General features: G+C 38.4%; 1 protein-coding gene across 2 annotated transcripts in view; it reads right to left on the bottom strand.

The window, feature by feature from the left end:
* Positions 1–21995, bottom strand: part of HERC6 (HECT and RLD domain containing E3 ubiquitin protein ligase family member 6) — a 74663-nt gene that overhangs the window by 15808 nt on the left and 36860 nt on the right. For both annotated transcript variants that reach the window (XR_012516876.1, XM_003924004.4), the window contains exons 14-17: positions 9178–9291; positions 8458–8565; positions 4590–4760; positions 2353–2496 (exon numbers count right to left, since the gene is read on the bottom strand). Coding sequence is in view for 1 of the 2 variants with exons in the window: in XM_003924004.4 (XP_003924053.2) it covers positions 2353–2496; positions 4590–4760; positions 8458–8565; positions 9178–9291 (537 nt within the window). In the remaining variant the exon portion in view is untranslated. The remainder of the gene's footprint in view (positions 1–2352; positions 2497–4589; positions 4761–8457; positions 8566–9177; positions 9292–21995) is intronic.

Below are 21995 nucleotides of genomic sequence, written 5' to 3'. Positions count from 1 at the left end.
AGTGGATTAATCTATTCATGAGGGCAGAACCCTTATGACCCAAGTACCTCTAAAAGACCCCTTTTCAAGACTGCCACATTGGGGATTAAGTTTTAACATGAATTTCAAGGGGAGGGGGCATTCAAACCATAACACAATAGAAGCTCAACATGTGGATCCTTTCAGAACTATTTGATTTGTCTTACTAATAGAGAAATGAAGACAAATTCTTTGTTACTTTAAGAAAGAAAATGTTTATATGTTAAGGATCTTTATAAAAATTTAATAATTATAGAAATGAATCACCTTTTTTATTTTTCTTTTTTTCCTTTTGAAGCACTTTTTTAAAAAAATAGAGTCTTGCTCTGTCGCCCAGCCTAGATTGCTGTGGTGCAATCTTGGCTCACTGCAACCTCTGCCCATAGGTTCAAGCAGTTCTCCTGCCCCAGCCTCCTAAGTAGTTGGGTTTACAGGCACACACGACCACACCTGGCTAATTTTTATATTTTTAGTAGAGACAGGGTTTTGCCAAATTGGCCAGGCTGGTCTCAAACTCCTGACCTCAAGTGATTGCCCGCCTCAGCCTCCCAAAGTGCTGGGATTACAGGCATGCATCACCACACCCAGCTGAATCACCTTTTAAGAATGAAAAAATTATCTCTAGTATTCTATCAATCATTTCTGTCCTAATGTGAAACACTTTGAATTAATCCTTCTCAAAATTTAGGAAAAACCCTACATATCCATCTGTAGGAGAGCAGGTAAACAAATTACAAGCTAAGATCCCTAATCTGAAAATTCAAAATCTGAAATACTCTAAAATTGGAAACTTTTTGAGTGCCAACATGATGCCACAAGTGGGAAATTCCACTCATAAGTTCTTAATACAAACTTTGTTTAATGTACAAAATTATTTAAAATATTGTATGAAATTACCTTCGGGTATATATGAACTATTAATATAAATGAATTTTGTGTTTGGACTTGGGTCCTATCCCCAAAATATCTCACTGTGTTTATGCAAATGTTCCAAATCTGAAAAACTCTGAGATCTGAAACACTGCTGGTCTCAAGCATTTCACATAAGGAATATTCAACTTGTATATCCATACAATGGAATACTTCTCTACAGTAGAAGAGAATAAACTGTGGATATATGCCACACGATGAATCTCAGCATAACTATGTTTAATGAATGAGAGACACAAAATACTATGTTATGATTCTACTTATATAAAATTCTAGGAAATTTCAAACTACTCTTTAGTGACAGAAAGCAGATTTGTGGTTGCCTGGGCATTGGGGAGAGGAATAGGCAGGAGGGATTAGAAAAGGATATAAAGAAGCTTTTGGGCCAGGTGTGGTGGCTCACACCTGTAATCCCAGCACTTTGGGAGGCTGAGGTTAGCAGATCACTTGAGGTTGGGAGATCGAGACCAGCCCAGCCCTACTAAAAATACAAAAAAATATATATAGCTGGGTGTGGTGGTGTGAGCTTTTAGTCCCAGCTACACGAGAGGATGGGTCAGGAGAATTGCTTGAACCTGGGAAGCAGAGGTTTCAGTAAGGCGAGATTGTGCCATTGCACTCCAGCCTGGGCCTCACAGAGAAACTCCATCTCAAGAAGAGAAAAAAAAGAAATTTTTGGAGATGATAGATGTATTCAGTTTGTGATTGTGGTGATAGTTTTATGGGTGTATATGTATATCAGAGTTTATCAAGTTGGACACTTTATTCTATTTTATTATATTTTGATACAAGATCTTGCTCTGTCACCTAAGCTGGTGTGCAGTGGTGCGATCATGGCTCCCTGAAGCCTTGACCTTCTGGGTCAAGCGATTCTCCTGCCTCAACCTTCCTGAGCAGTTGGAACTACAGGCGTGCACCATCACACCTGGCTAATTAAAACAAATTTTTTTTGTAGAGATGGGGTTTTGCCATGTTGCTTAGCCTGGTCTCAAGCTACTGGACTCAAGTAATCCTCTCACCTCAGCCTCTCAGAATGCTGGAATTATAGGCATGAGCCACCACACGAAGCCAAGCTGGACACCTTAAATATGTGCAGTTTATTATATCTCAAGTATAATTCCTTAAAACTATTAAAATGTGATATGCATGTGAACCACCTGAGGATCTCATAAAATATGTGCTCTGATTCAGTAGGCGTGGAGTAGGGCCTCAGATTCTGCTTTTCTAACAGCTCCCTAAGTGATACCATAGCTGCTGCTCTGTGGACCATACAAGTACCACTCAAAATAGGAGTAGCAAAGTTCTATATGACCTTATTTTATACTACTATGTATGGTTTTAATGTTGTAGTATATGGGGTACCTTTTCTGTTCTGAAAAAATAGAAAAGAAAGAAAAGACTTACCTTGGCAGGAAACCACATGCAGGAACCCTTTTCAGGATACATGAACATTCCATATTCTGGCTTGGTCATCTCTTCAAATATACAGTGGAAGAACTCTGAAGTGACCCCTCCAGCCTCAGGTCGGATTTCTTTAGTAAATTCAACCTAAGGAAAGAGAACACATTCCCAGGTCCTGACATAAAATACAATGTTTTGATCCTTATGGAAGTTTTGAACCTCTAACGACCATTCCTGCAGTCTCTAGAACTACTAGAATCACACCCTTACCTCCTTGCAATCTGTCCTCCCTCAGTGTGCTGCTGAGGAATGGAGGCCATGAACCTATTTATTCTCAGATTGTTGTATGCATCCTTTACACTGCCACATGGGCCAAGTGAAGGGGGACTCAAGACTCAGCATTTACCAGTAACACTGACTAGTATCTCAAACCAAATTTTGATGTGCTTCAAAGCCTTGGGCCCCTAAACTCCCTGATTATTCTATCTTATTGTCTATCTTCACCTTATCATTCAGACTTACAACCTTGGCTCCAGTCAACAAGTATTTGGTTTCTCCTGCCTCTACTCTCATTTGGGCTTCTGCAAAATGCCCTCCCAGTCTGCCTGGGCATGAGACCTTTGCAGGAACCAGCAGAGCGGTTGCCCATAGCCCTCACATGAGAAATCAGTATTACCCAGAGTCTTTTTTTAAAAGCTTTCTCTACCTTTGGACTTTATGGCTATGTACTGTCTTGGTTTTCCCCCAAGTCTCTAACTACTACTTTTCTACATCCTTTTCTGGATAATTTACTTTTATCTTTTAAAGATAAACACCACTAATTTTTATTTCGTGGATTTTTGTTCTTTCTCTACTCTCTTTGCCTTGGAAGTCTTATCTACTGCTGCTTCGATCAACTCATTGGCCATAGACCATCATGTTCAAGAGTCTGCCCTACTTTCCCTTCTGAATATCCCAATAACAAATTAAGCCTACTTCTGATTTTCTTGTTTCTGCTCATTTATACCAGCAAATCTGTCCATACCACGCTCAGGACTTACTCATGATGGGCCCTGACAACCTTCCCCTTGTTCAGAGTCTGTATTTTTATTTGATCAGGCTTGAAGTTTACTTTTTTTTTTTTACTCCTTGGTTATCTCCTATAAGGAGAATACTTTTCTACTGATTTCCTTACAGTTAATATTTAAAGAAAAATAGAGATGAAGGGAGACATACAACTAGAAAGTCTGGCTTATAAAGTAGTTTTTGTTTTCCATTGGAGTCACATGCTGGGGAAATCCCTTTTTTATATGAGTCCCACTTCCCAAGTTCTGGTTTCTTCTCTAACAGCCCAGCTTTTCCCCTCATGGCTGATATCAAGAAAATCCACTCCTTTCTGGACAGACTCCAGCTCTTAACTACAGAATTAGTCATTATCCTATCGCCTCAATAGGGCAAATAATCTGAGATACCACGCAATAAAAACCCTATAACCACTCACAAAGGATGAAAGGAATGATGGTTGGAATTGAAACCCATACAGTAGACGGTCTTAAGTGACAAAACTAGAACGAACATGTAGGAAAAGTATCCCTTCCTCTAGCAGTTTGTTGACTGCATTATTGCCCCGATTCTTCACCCCTCTGTGATCCATGTCTTTTGCATATGACTTTGCAGTTCCTCCCATTGAAGAGGTTGTGTATATTTCCCTAGCCCTTGACTTAGGTTCAGCTTTATGACTGCTTTGACTAAAACAATGTTTGGTCTTGCTGTCTTGCACCTCTGGCACTGCTGTGGGAAGAGCATGCTTGCTAGTCCCTGGAGGAGGATGAAAGACATAGGAAGCAGAGCCAAACTGTTCCAGCTAAGCCTAGATCAGCCAATCCCTAGCCAACTGCCAGAGGTACACAAACTCAGACAAAATTTGCAAACCCACCCAGATGAGTTCAGCCTAGGTCAGCACACTAACTTCATATCTATAAAATAAATTATTGTTATTTTTGAGCCATTAAGTTTTGGGATCTTTTATTATGCAGCATTTTTGTGGTCATCGTAACTAATAGTTAACTCATAGCCCAATGTGCAATTGAGTTAACAGTATCCCATTGCGGTTTTATGAAGGGTAAGAAGGGAATTCTGAAAACCAAAAGACTGATAACCATAGCTGCAAATGCAGGCTCTTTTAAGAGAGCCTTTATTACATCATATGAATGCATCCTTCCCACAGAAGTAAAAATATTCAGTGAGACTTTTTACTGTACCACTAATAATTTGCAGAAATCGGTGGCTTCCGCTTGACTTAATTGACGCAGAGCATCTTCAACCAGGTGACTTCGTCTGACTCTAAGTAGAAATCTAGGTGATGGGGGAAATTCTTCCCTTTTTTTCAGAATTGTTTCATGCATATGCATGAATTCTTTCTCTTCTGACATCTGGAAAAATAAAAATTTTAGTTGGCTTCTTTTGACTTCATAAGAATCCCAGGGATTCTTTTAATAGTTTAATACTTTTAAATGTTCAATACTTCCAATAAACATTTTGTATAGTATATACTTAATCCTGTCATTGCTATAAATGCTCACGTTGTAATTATTTAAGAAAAAGGACATCATATCTGTCTTATGGAAAATAAAGTGATTGTAGGGCCACAGAAACTGTGGTTACTTAGGAATTGTGTACAGGAGATTAGTCAGCATGGATGAACAGCTAAGTTATTAAAAGCTATCTCAGATCATTTATTATAGTAAACATCATCCTTAAAGGCCATACTGGTATTCAACATGCTGAGGCATTCATCTACCAACAGTCTTAAGACACAGAATATTAGCATTGTAATCCTCAGGAATATAAAGGCAGTATAAGAGCTTAGGGATAATGGGAGCTGTAGGGAAAAGATAGAAGAGAGACTTCCTCAGAGAAGATCCACTCTTCTTTTTCCAATAACTATGATCCATCCACTGAATCTACACGGGAACTCTAAAAATATGCCACAAGTGGCCTTATTTTGTATCTAATAATGCTCCTGGTCACCCTAAGTAGTACTTCGCTTTAACTTTTCTGATCACCCTAAGTACTTCTCTTTAGCTTTTCTGAATTCTCAACATTCTCACATTGCTTTAATCTCTGATCTTGTTTCTGTTGAACTTCTTTGGATTAGAAAACTAGCGTTGGACTTGCTAGCCTTGCTTGGACCTTCAGCACTCCTCAAGGGCTTCAGTTATATCACAAGGACAATAAATGAGGTTTTAGAACTCAAACCAATGCAGCCCTCATAGGGCCTGTCCTGCAATCGTGACAGCAAGACCAGTGGATGATAGCTATCCTACCCCAGGTTCCTAAGCTGGGAATGTGAGAGTGAATGTGTTTGCCCATATTCATTCTCTACAAGCACCTCAGAGAAGTGTTCAAGTGGCATTGGGGTTGGGAAATCTCTGCCCTGGGTCTCTGCCACCATTATATACTAAGAAATTTATATGTGATTTCTCGATTCTTCTGTTTTTTCTTTAAGACTTTTTTTTTTTTTTTTTTTTTAGCACAGATTTGTAGGGAAGGAACAACTTCCATCTCTGTTCCTTTCCGGTGATGGGTCATCACCTCCTGTGGCCCTACACGAGTCTGCAGGTCTGGGACATCCAGCAATACTGACTACTGAGCAACATGTTCCATGGGTCTGAGTGACAGGATGTGGCCAGCAATGCCCTCCACTGACTACAGCTGGGAGAGGTGTCTGTACCTTCTTTTACATAACCAAGAGCTGGATGGGAAACCTGCCTCTTAGCTTAATTTCCAGCTTCTCTCCTGCAGTTCTCTATATACTGGTTTTACTTTTTCAAATTTACACATTTGAGTTGGTGACCCAGTTTGGAGCTTGCAGTTTTGACTATATCCATTATCTTTCCTTTGGAGAGCAGGATTGTAAAGTCAGCTTTCCAGCTTCACTCATGACAACTAAAAGAAAGAGTTTTCTTGTCCTCAGACCAGCTTCACTCATGACAACTAAAAGAAAGAGTTTTCTTGTCCTCAGACTTTCTTTGTCTTTCATAATGTGCAATCTGTCCAAGTCCATTGTCCACTCAACCCTCAACTATTCACTAGCAGAATAGACAAATGAACCACAGAGAAACATGGTAATAGCAGAAAATACCATAAAGGGAAGGTCCTGTTTAAAGGAAACTGATGGGAAAGTTAGGTTTGGAAAGGAAAGACAATCTATTTTCTCCCTTTACCAGGGATGTTAGAAAAATAAAAACATATGGCTCAGAAACAAAAGAAGAGATGGCCTGGTCAAATCTATTTGTAAACATGCTGGTAATAGACACTAATAATAGTAACTAGGTTAGGCATGGTGGCTCATGCCTGTAATCCCAGCACTTTGGGAGGCTGAGGCAGGTGGATCACCTGAGGTCAGGAGTTTGAGACCAGCCTGACCAACATGGTGAAACTCTGTCTCTACTAAAAATATAAAAATCAGTTGGGCGTGGTGGCAGGTGCTCATAATCCCAGCTACTTGGGAGGCTGAAGCATGAGAATCACTTGAACTTGGTAGGTGGAGCTTGCAGTGAGCCAAGATCACGCCATTGTACTACAGCCTGGGTGACACAGTGAGATTCTATTTCAAAATATAATAATAGTAGTAATAACTAGAGGGACAATCCTTACCTATGGAATGCTACTAGCAGGATATAGCTTGTCCGTTTAGGTTGCTTATTATAAATAAACCTGGAATTTATGGATTAATGGGGCATGGCACATTGGAAAATGTCATGTAAGCCACATAAATAGTGGGGTATAAAAAGGGAATGAATACCGAAATGGCTTCTCTTGTGCATGTTCTATCCCAGACTTCTTATATTTCACCCCAATGGCCTGCATCCTTCGAATTAGTTATAAAAGTCAATAATGGGTATAAATTCTGATTCCTATGAGTCTTTAAAATATAAATATCATCATTAAATAGATATAAACTTTTCATGAGGAATGGCCTAGAAAACAAGCCTCAACAATAAAAAAAAATTTGGAAAATTTGTTTTAGCATAATAAGGGGATTGCATTATATATACTTAACTGAGAACTAAGGCTGATGGTGATTAAAAAAAAAGACAATAGCATGTAAATCATATGTGGGACTAATATAACTACCAGAAAAGAAGCAGAAGGGTGAAAATAAATGGAAAACAAAATAAACTAATCGATTGACTCATAGGCATTATTTAACTCATGAGTGACTCATAGGCATTTAAGAATAAAAGATTATCACTTGGAACTTATAAATTAAGCTCCAAGAAGCCTAAGGAGATATTTTTAATCTAAAGATTAGCATTTAAGAACACATTAATAATCAAAATTGGATAGAGGAGGAGAGAAAAGAGAGAAGGAAAGAACAGTTTACTGGATAGTGTCAGCATTGCTCACAGTAGGAAAACCATATATATTACATAAAGAAAGTGAGGACTATGACATTAAATAATAACTATAAATTAAAATCAAACTGAAATATCATGATTAAACTCATCAAAATGGAAAAGATCACAAAGCTTGGTAATACTCTGCATTGCTGAGAACAGCATGTGGAATAGGCATTTACAAACTCTATAGAGGGTAATTTGGCAATATTTGATATTAAAAAGGATAGAAATTAATTAGTCTACCTTCCTATGTGAATGGTCTTTAAGCATTTTAGGGTAACCAAGTGCCCTGACTGATAAGGAAAAGCTCTTTTTTGCCTAATTCCAGGAAACGACTTTGGAAGGAATGATAAGATTAGAAATATTGACATACCACAACCTTAATGAAAATAATATATGAAATTATTAAATAAAAGGTTTATGGGAAACAATGAAAGAATTATGTGGTTGCTACTTGAACCACTCATGAATTTCAGAGTGAACAAGAGTAAAACAACCAGAAATAATGCATTTAAGTATGGACAGCTGAAAAGAAATTGGGACTGGAATTTGCTGTAAAATACTTCAACAAAAACGGTAACAACAACAAAAGAAAAAAAGTGATAAATAAAAGTGTGGCAAAATGTTGACAATTGCTGAATCTTGGTAATGAGATTCATTACACCACTATCTCTATTTTGTATATGTTTAGAATTTTTCATACTAAAAAATAGGGCATACATACCCACATCTTTAGATGTGAATCAGCTTTCAGTAATTTAATTTTGGATAGCAAATTAAAGACAAATGGAAAATCACTGAAAATAACAGGACTGGGGGCTTCTGCAGGTATCTAAAAAATAAACAGAGATAATAGTTTTGATAATTAAAAACAATTTAAAAATCTTAATTCCTTTACCTTGTTGCTTTTTTGGAATCTGGTTTTTGTGATTCTTTGTTTTTCTGAGACAGAGTCTTGCTCTATCGCCCAGGCTGGAGTGCAGGGTCATAAACTTTGCCCACTACAACTTCATTCTCTGGGCTCAAGCAATCCTCCCACCTCAGCCTCCTGAGTAGCTAGGACTACAGATATATGCTATTACATATTTGTATTTTTTCAACAGAGACAGCATTTTACCATGTTGCCCATGCTGGTCTCAAACTCCTGGGCTCAAGTGATCTGCTTACCTTTGCCTTCCAAAGTGCTGGGGTTACAGGTGTGAGCCACAGCACCTGGCCTCAGAAATCTGTTAAGAATCCAAATTACTTAGAAACAAAATTTCAAAAGGTGTACTTAGTTTGTGATTAAAATATGTTTAACTTTTCAATGATCATCAAATTTAGCAAATTTATCATTGCAAAAAAATTTCAAATCTTGATTTATCGAAGGAGTACCTTCACAGCTACTTACAGTAATGTGTCTCCCTTATATGAAAATTTTCAGAAGTAAAAATGTCATTCTTACCATGTGGTTATCCCGAAAGAACTGTCTTCGTCTTTCTGTACAAAAGTTTAATAAGTTGGAGAGTTCATTTATGTTGAAAGTATTTTCTGATAGTCGACAGTTAGTTTTGTTTACCTTAAAGAGAATATAACCTGTAAATTTCATTTTCTGTCAATAAGTGATTTAATCTATGATATATAGATATATATGTATGGCTGTTACATAGATCATCAGAAGAGAGCTCTATGAACTAAAAACATTTGTCAATGATGAAGTAGATTTCTAGAAAATTTCCATTTTCTGAGCTATAATTTCCTTAATTTTCATGAAGAAATGTTATCAAAGATAAGACACTGACAGTGTGGATTAGGAAACTAATCTTTAGGACACAGATTTACTAGAAATAGTTTCTAGATTTTGAGAATAAAAGCACCATAAACGTCCAAGGTACTTTTAACAAATTTAACACTTTGTCCATTAATTAATAAATATTAACTTGGCACATAGTATTTTGTCAAGCATGGGACAAACCATTAGATTAAATCCTGTCTTATACAAATGAATATGACTTTATTCACATAAAACTGTATTTGGAAAAACAGGAGACTGCCCTTGAGTGTAGATTGACAACCTATGGTCTAGTAGGTAAAATAGGATATTTGAAAGATAGGCATTTAGAATACAGTTTCTGATTGGGGAAGAACTTAAAAAGTTCAAGAAGGCTTCTTAGAGGAAGCATCAATGATCTAAATATGCCTCCATCACACAAAATTAATTCAAATAATAGAAAGAGGTAAATAAGAAATTTAAGAACATAAATTAAGGAAATAAAAAACAAATATATGGGAGTGAGATCAACAAATGAAAAGACTGATTCTTTAAAAAAGAAAAAACAATTTCCTGGTAAGAACTTTCAAAAAACAAAAGTACAAATAACCAGTATCAAGAATGAAAAATGGGGTGAAACTACAGTTTACAATTAGATTAAAAAGATAAAAATAGGATATTTGAAAACTTAGATAAAGAGACAAATCCTGGGGAAATACCCACCAACACAAGAAAAAATAGAAAATCTCAATAATCCTGTAGCAGTTAAATAAATTAAACCCATAATTTAAAAAACTTTTGACAAAGAAATTTCCAGACCCAAAACGATTTATAGATTAGTTCTACCTATCATTTAAGGAAAATGACAATATTACACAACCTTTTACATAAAATAGAAAAAGAATATTCCCCAGATCATTTTATGAGATCAGCATTACCTGATCCAGAAATCTGAGAGGGGCATTATGAGAAAGCAAAGTAACAATCCAGTCTCACTCATTAATATAGATGCAAATATGATAAGTAAAATATTAGGAAATGGAATCTTTGAAATCTATAACACATTATGAGCAAGTTGTGTTACTTCAAGTAGATAAGGTTAAAACAGCTGAAAATCCATCTGTGTATTTTGCCATCATATGCGGAAAAAGCATTCAATAAAATTCAATATCCATTTATGATAAAAAACAAAACCCTCAGCAAACTAGAAATAGATTGAAGTTTCCTTAGCCTTTTAAAAACGTATCTACAAAAATCCCACAGCAAAACATAAAACTGAATGTTAAGGTTTTCCCTTTGAGAGAAGAATAAGATTATAAAACATTATACTGGATGTCCTAGCCAATGAAATAAGTAAAGAAAAATAAATAGGAACAAAACTGTTACTATTTCAAGTTATGTGATTCTATACAGAAAAAATCCAAAGGAATCAAGAGATTAGCATTACTAGGTAAATTTAACAAGATTGCTAAAAACAAACATAATGTACAAAAATTACTGCATTTCTCTACATCAATGACAAAGTTAAAAATTTAACTTTTAAGAGAAAAAGTAGATGAATTTATCATCAAAATCAAAAACATTTGTGCTTCAAAAGACACCATGGTGAAAATGAAAAAACAACACATGGGGAGTCCGCTAAGATGGCTGAATAGAAACAGCTCTGGAATGCAGTTCCCAGCGAGAGAGATGCAGAAAGTGAGTGATCTCTGCATTCCCACACGAGGTACCAGTTTCATTTAAAAGGGACTGGTTGGACAGTAGGTACAATCCAAAGAGGGAAAACTGAGCCAGGACAGGGCACTGCCCCACCCAGTAAGTGCATCTGATGGGAAGATCGGGGGCTCTCCCCCTCTGGGATTCTGGTTCAGATACTGTGCTTCTGGTTCAGATACTGTGGTTCAGATACCCAAGCTCTCTGCAACCCACAGAACAGGAGATCTTTACCAGGCTCAAAAGTACCTGTGAATTACCTGAACAGAGCTGAGAAGCAGCTCTGGCTGATGCCATGGGTTTTTGACACAGATCTAAGTGGATGGATTAGCTAACACCAAGAAAGCCTGTGGGACGGAGCTACCCACCCCCAAGAAAGAAGGAGGACTGAAAGCAGGGAATCAGGTGATATGGCAAGATGGGTCCCTTCCCCACAAAGTCCAGTGAATTGAAGCCCTTTTGCTTGAGAGTTTCACAGATTGAGCTTGGTGGGGGAAGGGCAGCCACCATTGCAGAGGCAGGTCTAATCTTCCTGAGTAAACAAAAGACACAGGAAATATTCGCAGCAGCTCTACTGAATCCTTGGCAGCCCAGCAATGCCTCTGCGGTCAAAGGAAAGGCTGCCTTCTCAAGTAGCTCCCTGAGATGAAAGCTAGATAAACCCAAGAATGGAAAGAAACCAGCACAAAAAGGTTGAAACCATCAAAGACCAGAATGTCTCTCCACCAAGGGATAACAACTCCTCACCAGCAAGGATACAAAACAGGATGGATACAAAACAAGTTTGATGAACTGACAGGAGCAGGCTTCCGAAGGTGGGTAAAAACAAACTTATCTGAGCTAAAGGAACATGTTCTAACTCAATGCGAAAAAACTAAAAACCTTGAAAAAAAGATACAAAACAGCAAGGATACAAAACAAGTTTGATGAATTGACAGGAGCAGGCTTCAGAAGGTGGGTAAAAACAAACTTCTCTGAGCTAAAGGAACATGTTCTAACTCAATGTGAAAAAACTAAAAACCTTGAAAAAAGGTTAAACAAAATGCCAGCTAGAATAAACAGCTTAGAGGAGAACATAAACGATTTGATGGAGCTGAAAAACACAGCAAGAGAACTTCACAAAGCATACACAAGTTTCCATAGTTGAACTGATCAAGCAGAAGAAAGGACATCAGAGATTGAAGATCAACTCAATGAAAAAATTACAAGGCAATAAAAGAGGAAAAAAAGTGAGAAGAAATGAACAAATCCTCCAAGAAATGTGGGATTATGTGAAAAGACCTAATCTATGCTTGACTGGTGTACCTGAAGGTGATGAGGAGAATGAATTCAAGCTGGAAAACACTCTTCAGGATATTATCCAGGAGAACTTCCCCAACCTAGCAAGGCAGGCCAATATTCAAATCCAGGAAATACAGAGAATACCACAAAGATACTCAAGAAGAGCAACTCCAAGGCACTAATTGTCAGATTCACCAGGGTTGAAATGAAGGAGGCAGGCCAATATTCAAATCCAGGAAATACAGAGAATACCACAAAGATACTAAAGAAGAGCAACTCCAAGGCACTAATTGTCAGATTCACCAGGGTTGAAATGAAGGAAAAAATGCTGAGGGAAGCCAGAGAGAAAGGTTGGGTCACCCACAAAGGGAAGCCGATCAGACTCACAGCAGATCTCTTGGCAGAAACCCTACAAGCCAAAAGACAGTGGAAGCCAATATTCAACATCCTTAAAGAAAAGAACTTTCAGCCCAGAATTTCATATCCAGGCAAACTAAGCTTCATAAATGAAGGAGAAATAAAATCCTTTACTGACAAGCAATTAATGAGAGATATCATCACCACCAGACCTGTCTTACAAGAGCTTCTGAAGGAAGCACTAAACATGGAAAGGAACAACTAGTACCAGCCACTGCAAAAATGAACTAAATGGTAAAGACCCACAATGCAATGAAGAAACTGCATCAACCGATGGGCAAAACAACCAACCAGTAACAAAATGGCAGGATCAAATTCACACATAATATTAACCTTAAATGTAAATGGCCTAAATGCCCCAATCAAAAGACACAGACTGGCAAACTGGATAAAAAGTCAAGACCTGTCAGTGTGCTGTATTCAGGAGACCCATCTCACATGCAAAGACACACATGGACTCAAAATAAAGGGATGGAAGAAGATATACCAAGCAAATGGAGAGCAAAAAAAAAAAAAAAAACGGGGCTGTTACTAGTCTCTGATAAAATGGACTTTAAACCAACAAAGATCAAGACAGACAAAGAAGGCCATTACATAATGGTAAAAGGATCAATATAACAAGAGGAGCTAACTATCCTAAATATATATACATCCAATACAGGGGCACCCAGATACTTAAAGCAAGTTCTTAATGACCTGCAAAGAGACTTAGACTCCCACACAATAATAGTGAGAGACTTTAACACTCCACTGTCAATATTAGACAGATCAACCAGACAGAAAATTAACAAGGATATCCAAGACTTGAACTCAGATCTGGAACAAGTGGACCTAATAGACATGTACAGAACTCTCCACCCCAAATCCACAGAAGATACATTCTTCTCAGCACCACATTGCACTTACTCTAAAATTGACCACACAATTGGCAATAAATCACTCTTCAGCAAATGCAAAAGAATGGAAATCATAACAGTCTCTCAGACCACATTGCAATCAAATTAGAACCCAGGATTAAGAAACTAACTCAAAACCACACAACTTCATGGAAACTCAACACCTGGCTCCTAAATCTCAACTGGATATGCAATGAAATGAAGGCAAAAATAAAGATGTTCTTCGAAACCAGTGAGAATGAAGACAGAACAACCAGAATCACTGGGACACATTCAAAGCAATGTCTAGATGGAAATTTACTGCAATAAACACCCACATGAGAAGGAAGGAAAAATCTAAAATTGACACCCTAATGTCAAAATTGAAAGAGCTATAGGAGAAAGAACAAAAAAACTCAAAAGCTAATAGAAGACAAGAAATAAGATCAGAGCAGAACTGAAGGAGATAGAGATAGAAAATTCCTTCCAAAAAATCAATAAATCCAGGAGCTGGTTTTTAGAAAAGATCAACAAAATAGGCAGACTGCTAGCTAGATTAATAAAAAAGAAAACAGAGAAGAATCAAATAGATGCAATAAAAAAATAAAGGGAATATCACCACTGATTCCACAGAAATACAAACTACCATCATAGATTACTACAAACAACTCTATGCACGCAAACCAGTAAATCTGGAAGAAATGGATAAATTCCTGGACACTTGCACCCTCCCAAGTCTAAACCAGGAAGGAGATGAAACCCTGAATAGATCAATAACAAGGGATTAAGTTGAGGCAGCACTTAGTAGCCTACCAACCAAAAAATGTCCAGGTCCAGATGGGTTCACAGCCGAATTCTAACAGTCATACAAAGAAGAGCTGGTACCATTCCTTGAAACTATTCCCAACAATACAAAAAGAGGGAATCCTCCCTAACTCATTTTATGGGACCAACATGATCCTGATACCAAAACCCAGCAGAGACTCAACAAAAAAAGAAAACTTCAGGCCAATATCCATGATGAACACAGATGCAAAAATCTCCAATAAAATACTGGCAAACCAATTGCAACAGCAAGTCAAAAAGCTTACCCATCATAATCAACAGTAGACTTCATCCCAGGGATGCAAGCCTGGTTCAACATATGCAAGTCTATAAACATAATCCATCACATAAACAGAACCAAAGACAAAAACTACTTTATCTCAATAGATACAGAGAAGGCCTTCGACAAAATTCAACAGCACTTTATGCTAAAACTCTCAATAAACTAGGTATTAATAGAACACATCACAAAATAATAAAAGCTATTTACAACAAACTCACAGCCAATATCATACTGAATTTCTGGCACTGTCTAGACAAGGATGCCCTCTCTCACCACTCTGATTCAGTATAGTATTGGAAGTTCTAGCCAGAGCAATCAGGCAATAAAAGAAATAAAGCGTATTCAGTTAGGAAAGGAGGAAGTTAAATTGTCTCTATTGGCAGATGACATGATTGTATATTTAGAAGATCCCATTGTCTCAGTCCAAATCTCCTGAATCTGGTAAGCAACTTCAGCAAAATCTCAGGATACAAAATCAATGTGCAGAAATCACAAGCATTCCTATACACCAATAACAGACTTAAAGAGAGCCAAATCAAGAATGAACTGCCATTCATAATTGCTAAAAAGAAAATAAAATACCTAAGAATACAACTAACAAAGAATGTAAAGGACCTCTTCAAGGAGAACTGCAAATCACTGCCCGACTAAATAAGAGAGGACACAAACAGATGGAGAAACATTCCATGCTCATAGTTAGGGAGAATTAATAACGTGAAAATGGCCATACTGCCCAAAGTAATTTATAGATTCAACACTATCCCCATCAAGCTACCTATGACTCTCTTTACAGATCTGGAAAAAACTACCTTAAACTTCGTATGGAACCAAAAGAGAGCCCACATAGCCAAGACAATCCTAAGCAAAAAGAGCAAAGCTGGAAGCATCATGCTACCTGACTTCAAAATATACTACAAGGCTACAGTAATCAAAACAGCATGGTACTGGTACCAAAACAGAGATATGGACCAATGGAAACAGAACAGAAGCCTTGGAGGCAACACCACACATCTACAACCATTTGATCTTTGGCAAACCTGACAAAAACAAGCAATGGAGAAAGGGTTCCCTGTTTCATAAATGGTGTTGGGAAAACTGGCTAGCTATGTGCAGAAAGCAGAAACTGGATCCCTTCCTGACATCTTACATGAAAATTAACTCCAGATGGACTAAAGATTTAAACGTAAGACCTAACACCATAAAAACCCTACAAGAAAACCTAGGCAAAACCATTCAAGGCATAGGCATAGGCAAGGACTTCATGATTAAAACACCAAAAGCATTGGCAACAAAAGCCAAAATAGACAAATGGGATCTAATTAAACTTCGGAGCTTCTGTACACCAAAAGAAACAATCATTAGAGTGAACCAGCAACTAACAGAATGGGAAAAAATTTTGCAATTTCTTCATCTGACAAAGGGCTAATATCCAGAATCTACAAAGAACTAAAACAGATTTACAAGAAAAAAACAAACCCATTCAAAAATGGGTGAAGAATATGAACAGACTCTTTTCAAAAGAAGATATACATGAGGCCAACAAACATATGAAAAAATGCTCATCACTGGTCATTAAAGAAATGCAAATCAAAACCACATTGAGATACCATCTCACATCAGGCAGAATGGCGATCATTTAAAAATCTGGAGACAACAGATGCTGGAGAGGATGTGTAGGAATAGGAACGCTTTACACTGTTGGTGGGAGTGTAAGTTAGTTCACCCATTGTGGAAGACAGTGTGGCGATTCCTCAAAGATCTAGAAATAGAAATTCCATTTGAACCAGCAATCCCATTACTGGGTATATACCCAGAGGATTATAAATTGTTCAAATATAAAGACACATGCACACATATGTTCACTGCAGTACTATTTACAATAGCAAAGACCTGGAACCAACCCAAATGCCCATCAATGACAGACTGGACAAAGAAAACTTGGCACATATACACCATGGAATGCTATGCAGCCATAAAAAACGATGAGTTGAGGTCCTTTGTAGGGACATGAATGAATCTGGAAATCATCATTCTCAGCAAACTGACACAAGAACAGAAAATCAAACACTGCATGTTCTCACTCATAGGCAGGAGTGAGAACACATGGACACAGGGATGGGAGCATCACACAGTGGGGTCTTTTGCAGGGGTGATGGGGAGGGACAGTGGGGGGTGGGGAGGTTTGGGAGGGATAACATGGGGAGAAATGCCAGATATAGGTGACGGGGGGATGGAGGCAGCAAATCACCTTGCCATGTATGTACCTATGCAACAATCCTGCATGATCTGCACTTGTACCCCAGAACCTAAAGTACAATTAAAAAAAAATGGGAAAACATTCGCAGATTATATACTGATAAGGGACTTATGTATAAAGAACTCTTACAACTCAATAATACAAAGACCAATAAACTTTAAAAATTGATGAAAGATAGGAATAAACATTTCTCAAAATAAATACAGAAATGGGCAATAAGGATATGAAAAGGTCAACATCGTTAGCCATCAAGGAAATACAAATCAAAACCCCAAGGAGATACCATTTCCCACTCACTAGGATGACTATAATCCAAATGGCAGATAATAACAAGTGTTGGCTTGAATGTGGAAAAATGGCTGGGTGTGGTGGCTTATGCTTATAATCCCAGCACTTTGAGAGGCAGAGGTGGGTGGATCACTTAAGGTCAAGAGTTCAAGACTAGCCTGGCCAACATAGTATAATGCTGTCTCTACAAAAATACAAAAATTAGCCAGGTGTGGGGTGCACACCTGTAATCCCAGCTCCTCAGGAGGCTGAGGCAGGAGAATCATTTGAACCTGGGAGGTGAAGGTGAAGGTGACAGTGAGCCGAGATCGTTCTGCTGCACTCCAGCCTGGGCAACAGAGCAAGACTCTATCCCGCACCCCCGATAAAAACAAAGAAGAAAATGGAAAAACTAGAACTGTCATACAGTGCTGGTGGGAACACAAAATGGTACAGCTGCTTTGGAAAACAGTCTGGCAGTTCCTCACAAGATTAAACTAGAGTTGCCATATGGCCCAGCAATTCTTGGTATATACCCAAGGGAAATGGAAACATATGTCTACACAAAAATTTGTACAGACATGTACATAGCAGCATTCTTCCTAATAGTCAAAGAGTGGAAATAACCCTAATATCTATCAACTGAGGAAGGGATAAATAAAATGTGGTATTTCATACAATGCATGATTTATTATTCATCAATAAAAAAGAATGAAGTACTCATACATACCCCAACATTGATGAACCTTGAAAATACTATGCTAAGTGAAAAAAGCTAGCCACAAAAGACTACATAATGGGTGATTAAATTTACATAAAATGTCCAGAATAGGCAAATCTGGAGAGACAGAAAGTAGATTTGTGATAGCCTAGGGGTGAGGTCAGAGTCAGGGGATGGGAGTTGGGGGGAGAATGGGGAGTGACTGCTAATGGGTATAGGGCTTCTTTTCGGGTGATAAAAATGTTCTAAAATTGATTGTGGTAAAGGTTGTACAATTCCACGAATATACTGAAAAGTATTACATTGCATATTTTATTAATTTTTATTTTTTTTAAAAATAGAGACAAGGCCTCACTATGTTGCCCAAGCTGGTCTCGAACTCCTGAGCTCAAGCAATCTTTCTATCCCAGGTTCTCAAAGTGCTGGGATTACCAGCGTGACACTGTATATTTTAAATGGGTGAATTATATCTCAATAAAGCTGTTTATTTTGTTTGGTTTTGTGTTTTGAGACAGAGTCTCGCTCTGTCTCAGGCTGGAGTGCAGTGGCACAATCTCAGTTCACTGCAACCTCTGGTTCCCTGGTTGAAGCGATTCTCCTGCCTCAGCCTCCCAGGGAGCTGGGACTATAGGCATGTGCCACCACGTCCATCTAATTTTTGCATTTTTAGTAGAGACGAGGTTTCACCATGCTGGCCAGGATGGTCTCAATCTCTTGACCTTGTGATCCACTCACCTCAGCCTCCCAAAGTGCTGGGATTATAGTTGTGAAATAAAGCTGTTTTAAAAAGATACATAATCACATAAAAATATCAAGTACTCAGGATTTATCTAATAACAGTCTGCAAGACTTCTATATGGAACACTATATTATTGTAAGAAATTGAAGAATGAAACAAACAGAGAGCTATGTCATGATCAGACTTAGAAGACTCAATAATGTGAAGTTGTCATTCTCTCTCCAATTGTTTTATAGATTCGTTTCACTACCAGGTCAAAAACACAATCAAAAGCCCAACAAATGGAAATTTGTGGAATTGGAACAAAAAGGTAATTTTAAAGTTTTTATTTAAGTTTGACAATAATACTGAAGGAGAAGATAAAAGTTGAAACTTATTCTATTACATGTCAATATTTATTATAAAGATACAGTAACTTGTATGGTATTGTATTGATACAAAGATAGATTAACAGCCAAATGAATACCTGATTTTCAACATAAGGAGTACTACAAAGCACCAGGGAAAGAGGTGTATTTTATTAAGAAGTAAAATTATCCTAGAAAGAAAACAAAAGTTGGATATAAGAAATAGTTCCCTGCTCTGACACCCTATATATAGTAAGAGAGAATGAAACCCAAAAAGAAAAAAGCAAAGAGGGAGGGAGCAGAGAGGGAGAGAGGGAGAGAGGGAGTGAGAGAGGGAGAGGGGGAGGGAGAGAGGGAGAGAGAGAGAGAGAGAGAGGATTGATGACAATGTTTGGGTCCCAGGATGTATGTCTGAAGTTAGCATGACCTAATATTATGCATTCTCTATGACAACATTAGTAAAACAAATATAGTCTTCCACTTGTCCACAATACTAGAGACCATTCCATAACTGGGACCAAATATTATGTTTACTAATTGCAGCTTAAGACAGTAAATTACAATGTACAATGTAATAGTCTTATTTAGTAATTCATTATTAATTAGTTTAATAGCTTTTCTTCCTAGGCACAAGAACATCAAAGCATAAATCCTTGGATTATCAGTAATGGCATCACTTAAGAGTTTCTCAGAATCTTAGGCACCACCAGGCCTACTGGATCAGAATCTGCATTGTTTAACAAGATCTCAGATAACTTATGTGCATATCAAAGTTTGAGAAGTGCTGCCCTTGATGCCTTTGATATTAGTGCTCTCATTACCCTGGTCTACATCTCTGGAATTTAAGAGCTCTTCTGTGAATCACTGATCACTGTGGGAATTCAGACACTCACCTATAACATGCTTATGTCCATCTTTAGATCTAGTCGAGAGCCCAGTTCGATTTCTATTTATTGGGATTACCACCCAAGGCAGAATGAGGATAATGTAACTCAGTGACTTCTGGCTACCACTGACTTCAGGTAACTCTACTAAAACCAACTTTGCATTTTTGGTGACCCTAATGTTGACACAGCCATAGAGAATGTGGATACCAAATCCTAATGGCCTCATTTGATATTTCTACAGTGGGATTTAGCAAATATTCTGATATCAACAAACTGAGTTGATATAACAGTATCCATTGGGCCCTTTCTTTGGGCCATAGTCCTCTGTGAACTTTTCTTCCTTTCAAGACAGAGTTTCGCTCTTGTTGCCCAGGCTAGAGTGCTATGGCGTGATCTCGGCTCACTGCAACCTCCGCCTCCCGGGTTCAGGCGATTCTCCTGCCTCAGCCTCCCGAGTAGCTGAGATTACAGATATGCGCCCCCATGCCTGGCTAATTTTGTATTTTTAGTAGAGATGGGGTTTCACTATGTTGGTCAAGCTGGTCTCGAACTCCTGACCTCTGGTGATCTGCCTGCCTGTGCCTCCCAAAGTGCTGGGATTATAGGCATGAGCCACTGTGCCAGACTTTCTTTTTAGTCTTTCATAAGTTACAAATAAAACATATGTTTCATTTATAAACCATATATATGGGCTGGTGCATTGGCTCACACCTGGAATCCCAGTGCTTTGGGAGGCTGAGGTGGGTGGATCACTTGAGGTCAGGAGTTTGAGACCAGCCTGGCCAACATGGTGAAACCCCGTCTCTACTAAAAATACAAAAATTAGCGAGGTGTGATGGTGGTGCCTGTAGACCCAGCTACTTGGGAGGCTGAGGCAGGTGAATCACTTGAACCCAGGAGGCAGATGTTGCAGTGAGCCAAAATCACTGCAGTCCAGCCTGGGTGACAGAGCTAGACTCCATTTCAAAAAAAACAAAACAAAACAAAACAAATCACACATGTGTAGTGTGATGGGTCCCCCACCAAGTTACTTAAGGGTGTATATCCAGGGCCTTAACCCTGAAGGCCAGGCAGTGAGCCAAGGCTATGGTGCCCAGCTGAGAAGCAGGTATCCCTGAGAACCCAAAATCCTGGAGAGTATCTGAGAACCTACCAAGACAAACAGTCTCATGGCTCAAACACCATAGCTCTTTGACCCAGAAAATTCACTTAAAAGCAACTTAGAGGTGGGAGGCAGCACAGATATCTAGAGCTATCCTGTTGCCATCCAGAAGTCCAGGAGTGTCCTGTATGTAAGTCCTGATAGACACATCTACTCATCAGGCTGTGCTAGTCATTTTTTGGTCTTTTGGCTTGCTCTTAGTTTGAAGGAAGGTTTTTCTATGTGATTCTGGGTTTTTCTTCTTACAAAATACATTCAGTAAGTTCATAATTTTTTTATTTTTATTTTTATTTTTTTTATTTTTAGACAGAGTTTCACTCTTGTTGCCCAGCCTGGAGTGCAATGGCAGGATCTTGGCTCACTGCAACCTCCACCTCCCGGATTCAAGGGATTCTCCTGCCTCAGCCTCCTGAGTAGCTGGGATTATAAGCATGTGCCACCATGCTCAGCTAATTTTGTATTTTTAGTAGAGACAGGGTTTCTTCTCCATGTTGGTCAGGCTGGTCTTGAACTCCCGACCTCAGGTGATCCACCCGCCTCAGCTTCCCAAAGTGCTGGGATTACAAGCGTGAGCCACCACACCTTGCATGCTCATAAGTCTTAGATGTGTATCTTGGTGAGGTTTTACATACACACTTATTTGGATAAATACTGTCCAGGTGCTTACCTATGCCTCAGGTTGTTCCCTTATGCTCCTTCCAAGCCAATTGCCTTTCCCAAGAGGTAACACCATTCTGC

This window comes from Saimiri boliviensis, chromosome 3 (assembly GCF_048565385.1).
Source record: "Saimiri boliviensis isolate mSaiBol1 chromosome 3, mSaiBol1.pri, whole genome shotgun sequence".
NCBI lineage: Eukaryota > Metazoa > Chordata > Mammalia > Primates > Cebidae > Saimiri > Saimiri boliviensis.
The sequence above is the reverse complement of the archived record's forward strand: the minus strand, read 5'-3'. Positions and strand labels throughout refer to the sequence as shown.